Raw genomic sequence first — 10,951 nt, forward strand, 5'->3', positions numbered from 1 at the left:
AGGAGATGGCAGATGACACTGACATCGGAGGTGGCTCAGTTGGGGAAAACTGCTTTTCATTTAAAACCCTGCTTTCCTGAAAAACTGCAGTCAAAGAAGAATTGACAATTTAGAACAAAGCTGCGAGGAGCAATCTTCTGCAGGAGCCAGTTACAAAGCACAGCTCTGGTCTGTGGCCTGCGTGTTTGGCTGTTAAGAGTCCCCCAGCTCGCAAGGCTTGAAGCAATTTTAGGTTAAAAGGGAATGAAAACTAAAAGACGAGAAGGACTGTGGAAGTCATGGGCTGGACCCTAACACTTGGCAAGGAGCAGCTACCTGGAGGTCAGGGACCGCATTTCCATTGCAAATTAATTGACGGATTAACATTTATTTCTTTGGTCTCATTTTCCCCTTAGTAGCGTGTCTAATTACGTACTAAAAATCTTGCTTTCCCATTCGGAGTTCGCCTGTCTGCCCCACCGCTGCTACCCCATCCCCGCGGGACCCCCGCCCGGCCCACGGCTAGCTACCGGGCCCCTGCTGCCCGTCGCCACCGCTGCCTGTCCCGCTGCGGCCGAGGAGGTGCCCCTGCCCTGCCCCTCCTCGGTGCCTCCCCGACCCCCGGGCGCGGGCTCTCCCCTGCAGCAGCTTCATCCCTGCTCGCTCATAGCCCTGGCCCTCCTCTGCAGCCCGGGGCTGGCTAATCTGAAAAGCGCCGTTGCTCTAAATCAACGCTAAAACATCTCTGCAGCCACGGCAAGTTTATAGCTTGAATTAAGAGCTATTAAGCCTCTGAGCACTGTTTCTTGGCAAGGGACAAAGAACAAAGCATGCTGCTTTGGGGGGCTGGTGGATCAGCGGGAAGAGCCAGTGCCCTCGGGGAGCAGAGACGGGGATGCTCCAGGCACGCGCGTGTCCGTGGGCTCTTGCAGGTGGGCCTGGGGAAGGACCCTGCCGCAGCCCGGCACCGCCGGCACCAGCGGGAAGGGCTGCACCGCGCACCCACCCGCGCTGCTGCGGACGCCCTGGTGCAACACCTCAGCTCACAATCAGCCCCTGTAGCACGATGGGCCGGCTGCCCCTCAGCTCGCTGCACCTCTACGCCAGACGTCTGGTCTCCTCGGACGGACGCTCCTCCAGTGGCTTTGCCTATTGGATTTAATCAGACTTTTCATTTTTCTTGCCTGAGCAATTCCACGGAAGTGCTCATCTTTGCATCATTTTCGTTTACAAGGTTAGCAGGTAATTTTGGAGAAATCTCTTTAACTGAGCAATTAGTGAGTCAATAATGCACTTCTGTATTTTATTAGAAACAGAACAATTGGTAATTTGTTTGTTTTGACCCTACCTCCGTAGTAATGGCAGCAATTTTCCATAATAATCACAGTTACCATGGTTATATCTCCTTCCACGTTGCCAGACACCTGCAGCAGAAAGGCACGGTCTCTGCATGAGCACGGCCGGGGGTGCTGTGCTGCGGGGCGGCTGCTCCGGCCCCCACGGGGCCCTGCGTCCTCCTGCCACCCCAGCGCCGGTGCAGCCGTGGGTGCTGGCTGTGCCGGGAGCGCCCGGGACAGAGCAGGGCACCTGCCAACGCCTGCACCGCTCGTCCTGCCCCGGCCGGCCGATGGGAAGGCGAGGGGGGGCTGGGGACCCCAAACTCGGTGTTTCACTGAGCCTCAGCCAGGGGTGAGGGGAGTTGGAGGCAAACAGACAAAACTTTATCTTGTGTTTCTTGGAGCTGGCCCACAATCCCCAGGCTGCAGCCAGTGCTGGGACAAAGCACTGGGGAGGGAAACCCTCCATTGCACAGGGAGAATCACTGCATCCCTCAGCATTTTTGCCTCAGGAGGATGCACTGAGTAGAAAATTCGGATCTATTCCAGAAAGGCTCTGGGGAGCTGATTTTCAGAGAGGAAAGAAATTAAAGAGCTGCTTAGCTGAATAGCTGAGCTAGTATTTTTCTGTCCTCAGGAAACATCTTTCATAATAATAGCATTAGTAATAATAACACCCCAAAGAAAATCCTAGTGAAATCATGTAGACTACTGGATGCGTGAAATCCCTGGGATGGTGTGAGCTGCCTGCGCGGGTCTTCCTCGTGTCAGCGACGTCCTTGTTGGCTGGAGACAGATACATTACAACAAATGGGAGGAATGCATGGAGAGTAATCCACCTTGATCAAAGTACTGAAATAACTGCAAATTCTGTTAGTAAATGAAACTGTCCAGAAAATAATGAAACTTCATGTGTGCCACAAACCACAGCTCCTGACAGGGTTGTGAGCTCCGAATTCAAAGACTTTATTTTTAGTTCTTCCTGTCAAGAGGAAAGGAAGGAGCGGACACCCCAGCACCGGGAAGGATGAGAGGGGCCTGGGCACCTCCAGCACCCAGGCTGGCTGGGCCAGGTGGGAAGCCAGCTCTGCACGGACTCCGTAATTCTGCAGAATCCACTGTTTAAAAAGGAATTTCAGTTTCTGTCCCTTCCTTTGAGCTGCAGCACACCTCCACCAACACAGCACATGCGACGATGAGAGTGCAGAGGGGGTGCGAGTGTCGGGGTGGGTTTGAGGGGCCGGTGGTGAGAGGCACAAGGGACAAGGGGCAGCTCCGTGCCGCAGAGGGTACGGCAGGAGCCAGGTTTGGTGTTTGAGGAAGAAAAGCGGGGCTGGGGGAGGTAGGGGCAAGCTGAACACAGCCGAACACAGCTGTGGCCCCATGTGCTCACCCTCAAATCTATCATCATCATCATCATCATCTCCCCCAGGCAGAAGTGGCCATGGACGAGAGGACCCCCAGGGACGCTCCCCCCGCCAGGCTGAGCACCCCTGGCTGGACCAGCCAGTGCAGGGCTTTGCAGCGCAGCAGGCGAGGGTCATCCCTGCGGATGGACAAGCATCCCAGGAAAGCCTCCCCCTGCGCCTCGTGGTTCCTGCCCCTGCAGACCCCCCCACTGCGCCCACACTCCCGGGCCCTCCTGTCCCCAAAGCCATAGAACTGCCTTGTAGATCCCCGAGCTCACTGACAATGGGAAAATCAGAAATAGCACAGAGCTGTGATTAAGCACACATTTTGAAATCCCTGTTATTAATCGGAAGATTCCACTTTCAGAGGAAGGAGACGATCTCCGTTTCAGAAGGCAGCGGCCGGCTGACCCCAGTCTCAACGCATCTGGCTGGGTGCGGCAGCACTCAAAGAGGTGGATTTAGCTCCAGCCCAGCCCACACTGACCTGAAGCCACAGGCCTGAGCTCTCCCTCTCTGCAACAAAGCTCAAGCAAACATTTCTGGTGAATTTGGTTTTGCTTATTCTCCATTTTCATTAGAAAGGGCAAAGGACCGTAAGCAAGCTGCTGCCATTGTGTGTCCCTCCTAGCACTTCTGAGATCACCTCAAGCTCCAGCATCCTCCCACTTCTGCTGCAAAGTCCTGGATAGAGTGCTTTGTTGTGCATTTGTTGCCTCCCAATTCAGATGTGATGAGTTAGACCCCAACCAGATGTTACGTGGGCAGAAATACTTATTTGAAGTTAAAAGCCTGTGATTATACTTGCCAACCAGCCATTGAGAAAGTATTAAATGGAGAAATTATCCCCCCCTTCTTGTTTCGATACACTAGCATCTTTATAATACACTTGTTTAAGTTGCCTACTTTTAATCTTAGTTCCCTTGTTTCTAATACTACATGCAGAACCATTTCACTTTATCAATAGCTCCCGTGAGCTGGAAAAGTCAGGGAGGAAAAAAAGCCAATATCCTTGAGAATTAGACAAGGGGGGGAAAATTAGCCAGAAGATCGTGCTTCATCTTTCCTACTGTTAGCGTACTTCTCAATTTACTTTATCAGATTGCCTTCCAAAGAGAAGAGCAGAGATGAAAGGGTTATTACTTACAGAGACTCTTCTTTAAAGAGATAAAATATTTGGCAATTCCAGTACCATGAGCTGCAGTCTCACCAGGAAAGCGGTGACTGCACGGGAGCGGTCACATCAGCCTACCTTCCACTAACGCCTCCTCACGGAAAGCGGCAACGCCGCTGCCCGCCCGCAGCAGCCCCGGGCCGGGCGGGGGGACCCGGGCAGCGCCGGCCCCGCCCCGGAGCCGCCTGCGGCAGGCGGCGGAGCGGGACCGCGCGCCCGGAGGCGGGGGTTTGCAACGGCCTCCGGCGGGGGAGAGGGCCGGCCGCGGGTCGCCGGCCGCGGGTCGCCGGCCGCGGCTGCGCCGGAGCACGGGGGAGCCTCTGCCACGGGTGACCCCGCAGTCAAGGCTGAATTCTCCCACAGCCCGTTGTTCGGGGGGAGCGGCTGGGAGCGCAGAGGCCTGGGCAGCGCCGGGGCTGGGGCGGCCCAGAGCCACCGGGCGCAGCCGCAGGAGCAGCAGAGCCCCTTTCCGGGGCAGAGGGGCCCGAGGCAGCGCCGCCGGGGTCCCTGCCCGCGGCTGGGGGGGGGGAGCCGGGCCCGTCCCGCGGGCAGGGCGGGGGTCCCGCCCCCACCGGGCCCCCACCGGGCCCCTCCCGCGGCGGAGGCGCGGCCCTGGCGCAGGTGCAGCCCCGGGCGGGGCAGCGGGGGGGGCAGCGCCCTTTAGGGCACCCGGGGCCCTGACGACCCCACCAGCCGTGGCACAGCCTTTGCTTTCTCCTAATGGGGCTGCTAAAGAAGAAGGGAAGAAATCAATGAACCCTGCAAGAGCAGGAGGTGACCTCTCGCGTTCGCAAGTAGCGCAGCCTGCGTGGTGCCTGGCGGCGGTGGGCGGGGGCATCGGGAGAGCCCGCAGCAGACGGGGGAGTGGGTGCGTGTTTCCATCCCACAGGAAATACGGACGCCTGTCCCTGAATTTCTGCTGCTTTTTTCTTTCGTGAAGAACCCTCTCTTCTGTGGGTTATTAGGCAGGAGAGCCGCTCAGATAGGCTTCCTCTGAGGTCTCTCGCTCCGCACAGTCGTCTGTTAAGCCGGATGATGGCAGAGGCTCATCTCCAGCGGGACGGGAAGGTGCCGAGCGGGGCCGACCCCGTCCTGGGAGGTAGCGCGGGGACGAGCCATGAGCACGACAAGTGTTCACGGTCCTGCTACCCGCACCCGGCCTGCGATCTCCTCCCCAGCGAGGGCGGCTGCCGTGCGGGCACCGGGGCCTGGCTGGGGAGTGCTTGGCCCCACAGGTTCCCGCCAGCCGCGCGGGACCACGGCGAGGGAGCTGCCGCTCTTTGCCCAAGCTGCCTTCAGCCAGCTTGGAGTGGAACCACTTTTAATGATCGAACATGTGATTTTTGTCTCTGTGTTTGTCAGCAAATGAAGATAATGCTGTTCTGCTTTATGGGAGTTATTCCAAGGATTAATTAGTTGATGTTTCTTGAAGTACTTTGAAGATGTGGAGTGCTAGATAAGTGCTGTGCTTTATAAGCCGATCAGGCACTGCAGTTATTTTTCCATTTTGCTTCTCATTCCCAAAGTGTTTGTACAAAACAAATTCCACATGAGCATGTGGTTACTGTGGGCGCTTGTCACGTTGGGGCTTTGCGGGGCAGCAGCAGATGCCCCTGCCCGCCCTCATACCTGCGATTTCCCGCACTAGTAAACGTGTCCCAAAGGAGAGAAGCTGGCCCCTCCTGGCGCTCACGGGGGGCCCCGCCGCGCCCCCGCTTCCCGCCCTGTGGCACCCCGGTCCACGGGACATGTCCCCGCCGGCACAGGCGGCAGCGGTCACCCAGAGCAGGCGGCAGCATTTGGGGGTGCAGCAAGAGACCCCCTCATGGCTGCTGGCAGGGATGTGAGCCCGGGCTGACCCTGAGCCGGAGGGGGCTCTGCCTCTTGGGCAGCCCGTGTAGAGAGGAATCTGTTTTCCTCCTGTTTCACAGGCAGTTTTCTGGCAGCGAGTAAAGCGCAGGGTCTCCGCTCTCGTAGAAGGGACGCGCGTGTCCTTGTGGACGGGCTGACCTTTGCGTCTGGTCCTGGCTGTTCCCGGCGGCGGGGGCTCCCGAGGGGCCCCTGAGCAGCGCAGGCCAGCCGCCCAGCTACGTGGGCTTCGTGCCCCTCCTGCCACGGCAAGACAAAGCCTAATGAGCAAGGTTTTCTAAAGAGATTAAAATACTTGATGAACACGTGATGCTCAGCACGAGCAGGACTCTGGCGACTGCTGCCCACGGCTGTACCCCCGTCCCGCTCACGCCAAGGCGAGCGCTGGTGTCTCAGGGGAGCAAGCGTCAGATTTTGCAGGACTTGTTTCAGGTTAGAAGATGGTTTCTGGTGCAGAATCGTTACTGCCCCATCAATTTTAATTCAAGCTAGAGAAATCATTGGCATAATTATTTACAACTGTGCAATTTCTGAAAATTATATTTCTGTTACTGTAGTTATTGATCTTGAAAAGGGCTATAAATTAACTTGACAGTTCACATAGCCCTTCACACTTGGATAATTTCTCTGCTTGACTTGCACTCTGTGTTGAACTTTCAGCACCATCCAATTACAGTCATTCAAAGTGTGTATTTAAACATTTTTCTTATGCAACCAAAATGTATTTTAATTATAATACAGAAGAATTTGAAGCAAATATCAAGTCACCTCCACATCGCAAGGACAGCTTGCCTCGAGGTGGTGCGGGGGGATGCCGAAGGCCCAGCTGTATGGCAACGTGGGGGTGGCGTGGCTGCGCCGCGGCGCCTGGAGGGCGGGTGGCCCGGGAGCCCCCAGGTGCTTGGCAGCGGTGCTCCCCATGGGGCTGGCACCTCCCCGGGCGCCCGGGCAGCTCCGTGGCCTCTCGCCCCGGAGGGGTGCACCCTTCAGGGGTGCAATGCAAGCAGCAGTGTGTGGGGCAGTCGCCACTGGGTGACGCAGCAAGGACTGGAAGGATGTGGCGTGGTGGCCACGCGGGGCTGTGCCCGAGCCCAGGAGGTGCCTGCTGCGGCCCCAGCCCTGGCCTCGGGGACGGGGGTCTTGAGCCCTGGCTGTGCCGGAGCTGCCATCCCAAGGGGCTCCCTGCACCGGCCCTGTCCTGCCCCATCTCCTCGGGGGCACTGCCGCCGTGGGGCCGTGCGGGGACTCAGCGCCGGTGGGACAGGGACGGGAAGGGGCTCGGGAGACCCAGGGCCTTACGTAAAGTGTTTGTGGCAATCCTGTGGCTGCAGGGGGAAGATGACTGTGCTTCATTAGAAGTGAACTTGGAAAATCAGCAACATCTGGTGCCTGCTGGCTAGGATGGCTCCCCAGCATGCAAGGAAAATCTCCAGTTGTCCTCTCAGATTAAGGGATTTTGCTGTTTGCTCACAGTTTTGTACATGCAAAACAGGCTGGCCCTGGCCAGACTCAGAGGTCCCCTTGCTGCAGCAGAAGCCTGCCCGAAGCCCCAGCTTAAATCCCTGCCCAAAGCCCCAGCCAAAACCCCTGCCCAGCATAAATCCCTGCCCAAAGCCCCTGCCCAAAGCTCCTGCCCAAAGCCCCAGCCTGGGGACCCGTCTGCGCTCGCTGCCCTGGCCAGCCCTGCACGGATACCCCACCCTTGGGCAGTGTCTTTTGGGGTGACTCTGGGGCAATGTGGAGCTCACGGCTCTGGCAGCCTGGCCCCAGCGCCCCACACTCCCCCCAAGCAGGTGGCTGCAGCTCGCTGCATAGTATTTATTCATTATATCACTGAGAAGAAAATCTCATTAAATTAGTCCAGGTTTCTGCAGGGCAGTCCTGGGCAGGGACACCTGGTGCCGGTGGGTGGAGGGTGGCCGGGGCCGGGGGTCCAGCATTTCATCATTTCACAGTGACGGGAGACGGGGCAGAGATGCCGTCCCATGCCGGGGCTGGCTGTGCCCCACGGGGAAGGATGGGCAGAGCCGCGCTTGCCCAGGCGGGGTGGCCGGAGGTGCAGGGACGCCCTGCCGTGACCCCTCAGACCTCCAGCTTCTTCTTCATCTCCATGCGGTAGATGATCTGGTAGCCGTCGTCCCAGGCGTAGATCTGTCTCTCCCGGGGGCTGTACTTCATGCTCGAGTGGGAGCCATAGCGCTTGGGGAAGTAGACGAGGGAGGCGTCCTCGGGGGCCAGCGTGCCGCTGACGTCGAAGACGCACTGCACGCGGGAGCGGCTGGGCAGGCGGGTGTTGTAGACCACGTGCAGTGCCCCGCACACCACGAAGGCAGCCTCGGCGTTCTCCCGCGGGCACGGTGTGTCCCACATCTGCTCGATGTCCAGCGAGGTGGGGTCCAGCTTGGCCAGGCATATGTTCTTCTCGTCCTCCTTGGTGGCGTAGATGGCCCAGAGCCCCTCCTCGTCTGCCGCCACCTCGATGTAGGTGAAAGGGGAGAGCCCGAAGACAGGGATCTGCTCCTCGGCTGGGAACACCGAGCTGTCCACCACCGTCTTGTTGGCCAGGTTGAACTTGATCACCTGGAAGGAGCCCTGCTGGCGGATGTAGTAGAGGTACCCATCGTAGACAAGGTGCCCAGTGCCCACCCAGGGGTAGGGCAGCTTGATGCGGGCGGCCTTGCGGGTGGCAGAGAAGAGGGTGAACTCCCGCATGCGGGGGAAGACGTACACCGTGTCATTGGCAGTGCCGTCGAAGACGTAGATCTTCTCGGAGTTCCCTGCAGCATCCTTGGTCCAGAGCCCCGAGGTGCTGCCAAAACGCTTCAGGATCTTCATGGCTCTGACGCTCGCAATGGTGTCGCTGCAGTCTGCAAGAGCGGGGCAGCTGTGAAAGCCTGGAAGCCACCCAGCCCTGCAGCGGGGACTGCTCCCACCCCGTGCCAGAGTCACACAGGTCCCGCTGCGTCCCACCCCAGCCCTCAGGCAGCTGCCTTGCAAACTCGCTGCAGAGGTTGCAGTGCTGTCCCTGGTGGCATCGAGAAGTCCCCTTGTGCACCCGTGCTGCGGGCAGCGGAGGCCACCCCCACCCCAGCCCTGCCCCAAGGGCTTTGGGGAAGCCCAAGGCTCTGGCCTGGGGCTTGGATGCGGCTCCCAGGCAGCGGCAGGGTTGTGGGGTTTTGTGCCAGAGACACCTGAGAGATGCCCTGGTGGGACGTAATGCCACGGCACGCGGCCGGGGGAGACTTGGACCTGGGTGGGCTGGGGAGGCTCAGGGTAACCCCGCACCTGGGACCGTCTCCCCAGGGAGCCACGGCAGCCCCTCACCTGTAAGCTTGGTGTACTTCTCGTTCTTCCTCTGCTTGGCTGTGGCCACCTGCTTCTCCATCAGCGTCTCGTCCACCTCCACACAGGGTGGCGCGGGGTTCTGCGTCTCCAGGTAGTCCACCTCACGCTCCAGGCGGTCCACGCGCACGGCTGCGCTCTCTGCCTCTGACCGCATCGCCTCCCGCTCCTTCTCTGCTGTCTCAAGCATCCCCAGCACCTGGTTCTTGAAGTCCCGCAGCTCCGTGGAGTAGCGGCTGCTCTGGTCGTGCCACTGTGAGATCCTCTCCTGGGGCAGCCAAGAGGACACTGAGGTCTCCGCACTTCACAGCCCGTCCGCGGCAGCCATCCCACTGCTTGCATGTGGCTGTGGGAGCCCCCGGGGCCACACGGCACTGCAACCCTGATGCTTGTGTCTCTGGGACCCATCCTGCCACGCTCCTGCACCTGCGATGCTCCCGGACCCGCGATGCTCCTGCTCCCGCGGTGCTCCCAGACCCCCAGTGCTCCCAGACCCGCGACGCTCCTGCGATCCGCCTGTCCCACGGTGCTCCCATTCCCATCACGCACCCGTGCTCGCGATGCTCATGCTGGGCTGCGCGGGGCCCTGGCGACGCGGGGGCCAGGGCACCCCACGCCAACTCCGCTCTGCTGCCATCCCAGCTCCTCCTCGCCCCAGGCCTGCTCCCAGCCCCGCCGGCCGCCAGGGAGGAAGGGCCTGGGAGCCCCACGGCGGGACGAAGTGGGGTGCAGGGCTGGTGCGGGACCTTACCTCCAGGAGAGTGAGGCGCCGCTCCACGTACTCCATGAACTGCTGCTGCTGGGCACGGAGGGCCGCGGCAAGGAGCGGCAGAAGGAGCAGGCAGCGCCAGGGCCCCATGGCTTCGGAGAGTGCAGCCTCCACCTCAGTGCTCAGGAATGCTCCGGCCTCTCACAGCCCTGATTGAATCCAGATGTGAAGAGGGGAGGAGAGGCTGCTCCTTCCCCGCAGACCAGCCCCGGGCGACTTAACTCCTTCGCGCCCCGGCGGGCGCCCACGCCCGCCCCGCACGGTGCCTGCGAGCTGTGGGGCCGGGGCAGGAGCCTCGGGACGTGCTGCTGCTGGTGCGCGTGGGGCGCAGGGCGTGGGGAGCGGGGAGGCTGCAGCAGCCCCGCGCTGCAAGGGAAGGGCACGTCCTCTGGTTCTGGGGACAGCATGAGTCGCGGTGTGGGGACAGCCCGTGGGACAGTATGGGGCCAAGCTGGGCCTGGTGCGAAGCCACGGGCACAGCTGCAGCCCTGGCTCCCAGCACACCCATCTGCAGAGATGTCCGAGGCAGATGGCCAACCTGAACTTGCCTCGGCCACGTGCCGGGTCTGGTGGAGTCAAAGCTGGGCCAGCACCGCGGCCACCAGCCCCCCGAGCCTGTGGCAGCCCCCGTCCTGGCTGCTGAGCCGGGAGCTCCTGCCTGCCCCTGCCTCGCGCTGGGGTCCTGCGGGCTCCCCCCGAGTGGAGCTGTTCTGGCCCAGCAGCTCAGCCGACCCCAGCAGTCGGCCAGGGGCTGCCCGGCCGGGCGTGCCCGCACGCTGCCATTTGGGGCCCTTTGCTCAGCGCCTGCTCCTGAGGCTGCCCGAGTGCTGGTGCGGAGCCGCACAGCAGCTCCTGCACCCCCGTAGCGGCCGAGGGATGGGGCAGGGCCCAGGTGCAGCACGACGGACGGAGGCTGCGGCTCTGTGCCCAGGATGCAGCCAGGCCTGCGGCCGTGCCTGCGACCCACCCAGGCCTGGCGGCGTTGCCGGCACAGGCTGGGGCCCCGGTGGGTTTCCCGGGCTCTGCCGCTGCAGATCCGCGTGGTGCTGAGGGTTGGCCGCATCCATGCACA

At 60.7% G+C, this 10,951-nt stretch overlaps 1 protein-coding gene across 1 annotated transcript; it reads right to left on the reverse strand.

Annotated features, from left to right (window-relative positions):
• Positions 1-7,572: 7,572 nt before the first annotated feature.
• On the reverse strand, positions 7,573-10,026 carry OLFML3 (olfactomedin like 3). The gene is made up of 3 exons (XM_075521632.1): positions 9,862-10,026; positions 9,093-9,378; positions 7,573-8,635 (listed from the first exon to the last, which is right to left on the reverse strand). The coding sequence occupies exons 1-3, from the start codon at positions 9,967-9,969 to the stop codon at positions 7,851-7,853; spliced, it is 1,179 nt and encodes a 392-aa protein (XP_075377747.1). The 5' UTR covers positions 9,970-10,026; the 3' UTR covers positions 7,573-7,850.
• Positions 10,027-10,951: the final 925 nt, after the last annotated feature.

The sequence above is a fragment of the Mycteria americana genome, chromosome 20 (assembly GCF_035582795.1).
Source record: "Mycteria americana isolate JAX WOST 10 ecotype Jacksonville Zoo and Gardens chromosome 20, USCA_MyAme_1.0, whole genome shotgun sequence".
Lineage (NCBI taxonomy): Eukaryota > Metazoa > Chordata > Aves > Ciconiiformes > Ciconiidae > Mycteria > Mycteria americana.

Excerpts from the sequence above, each read along its gene's own strand:
- OLFML3 (XM_075521632.1), bottom strand. The coding sequence starts at position 9,969 with ATGGGGCCCTGGCGCTGCCTGCTCCTTCTGCCGCTCCTTGCCGCGGCC. Across the intron at positions 9,379-9,861 it reads GGCGCCTCACTCTCCTGGAG|GAGAGGATCTCACAGTGGCA; the intron begins GTAAGGTCCCGC and ends TGGCTGCCCCAG. Across the intron at positions 8,636-9,092 it reads GAAGTACACCAAGCTTACAG|ACTGCAGCGACACCATTGCG; the intron begins GTGAGGGGCTGC and ends CCGCTCTTGCAG.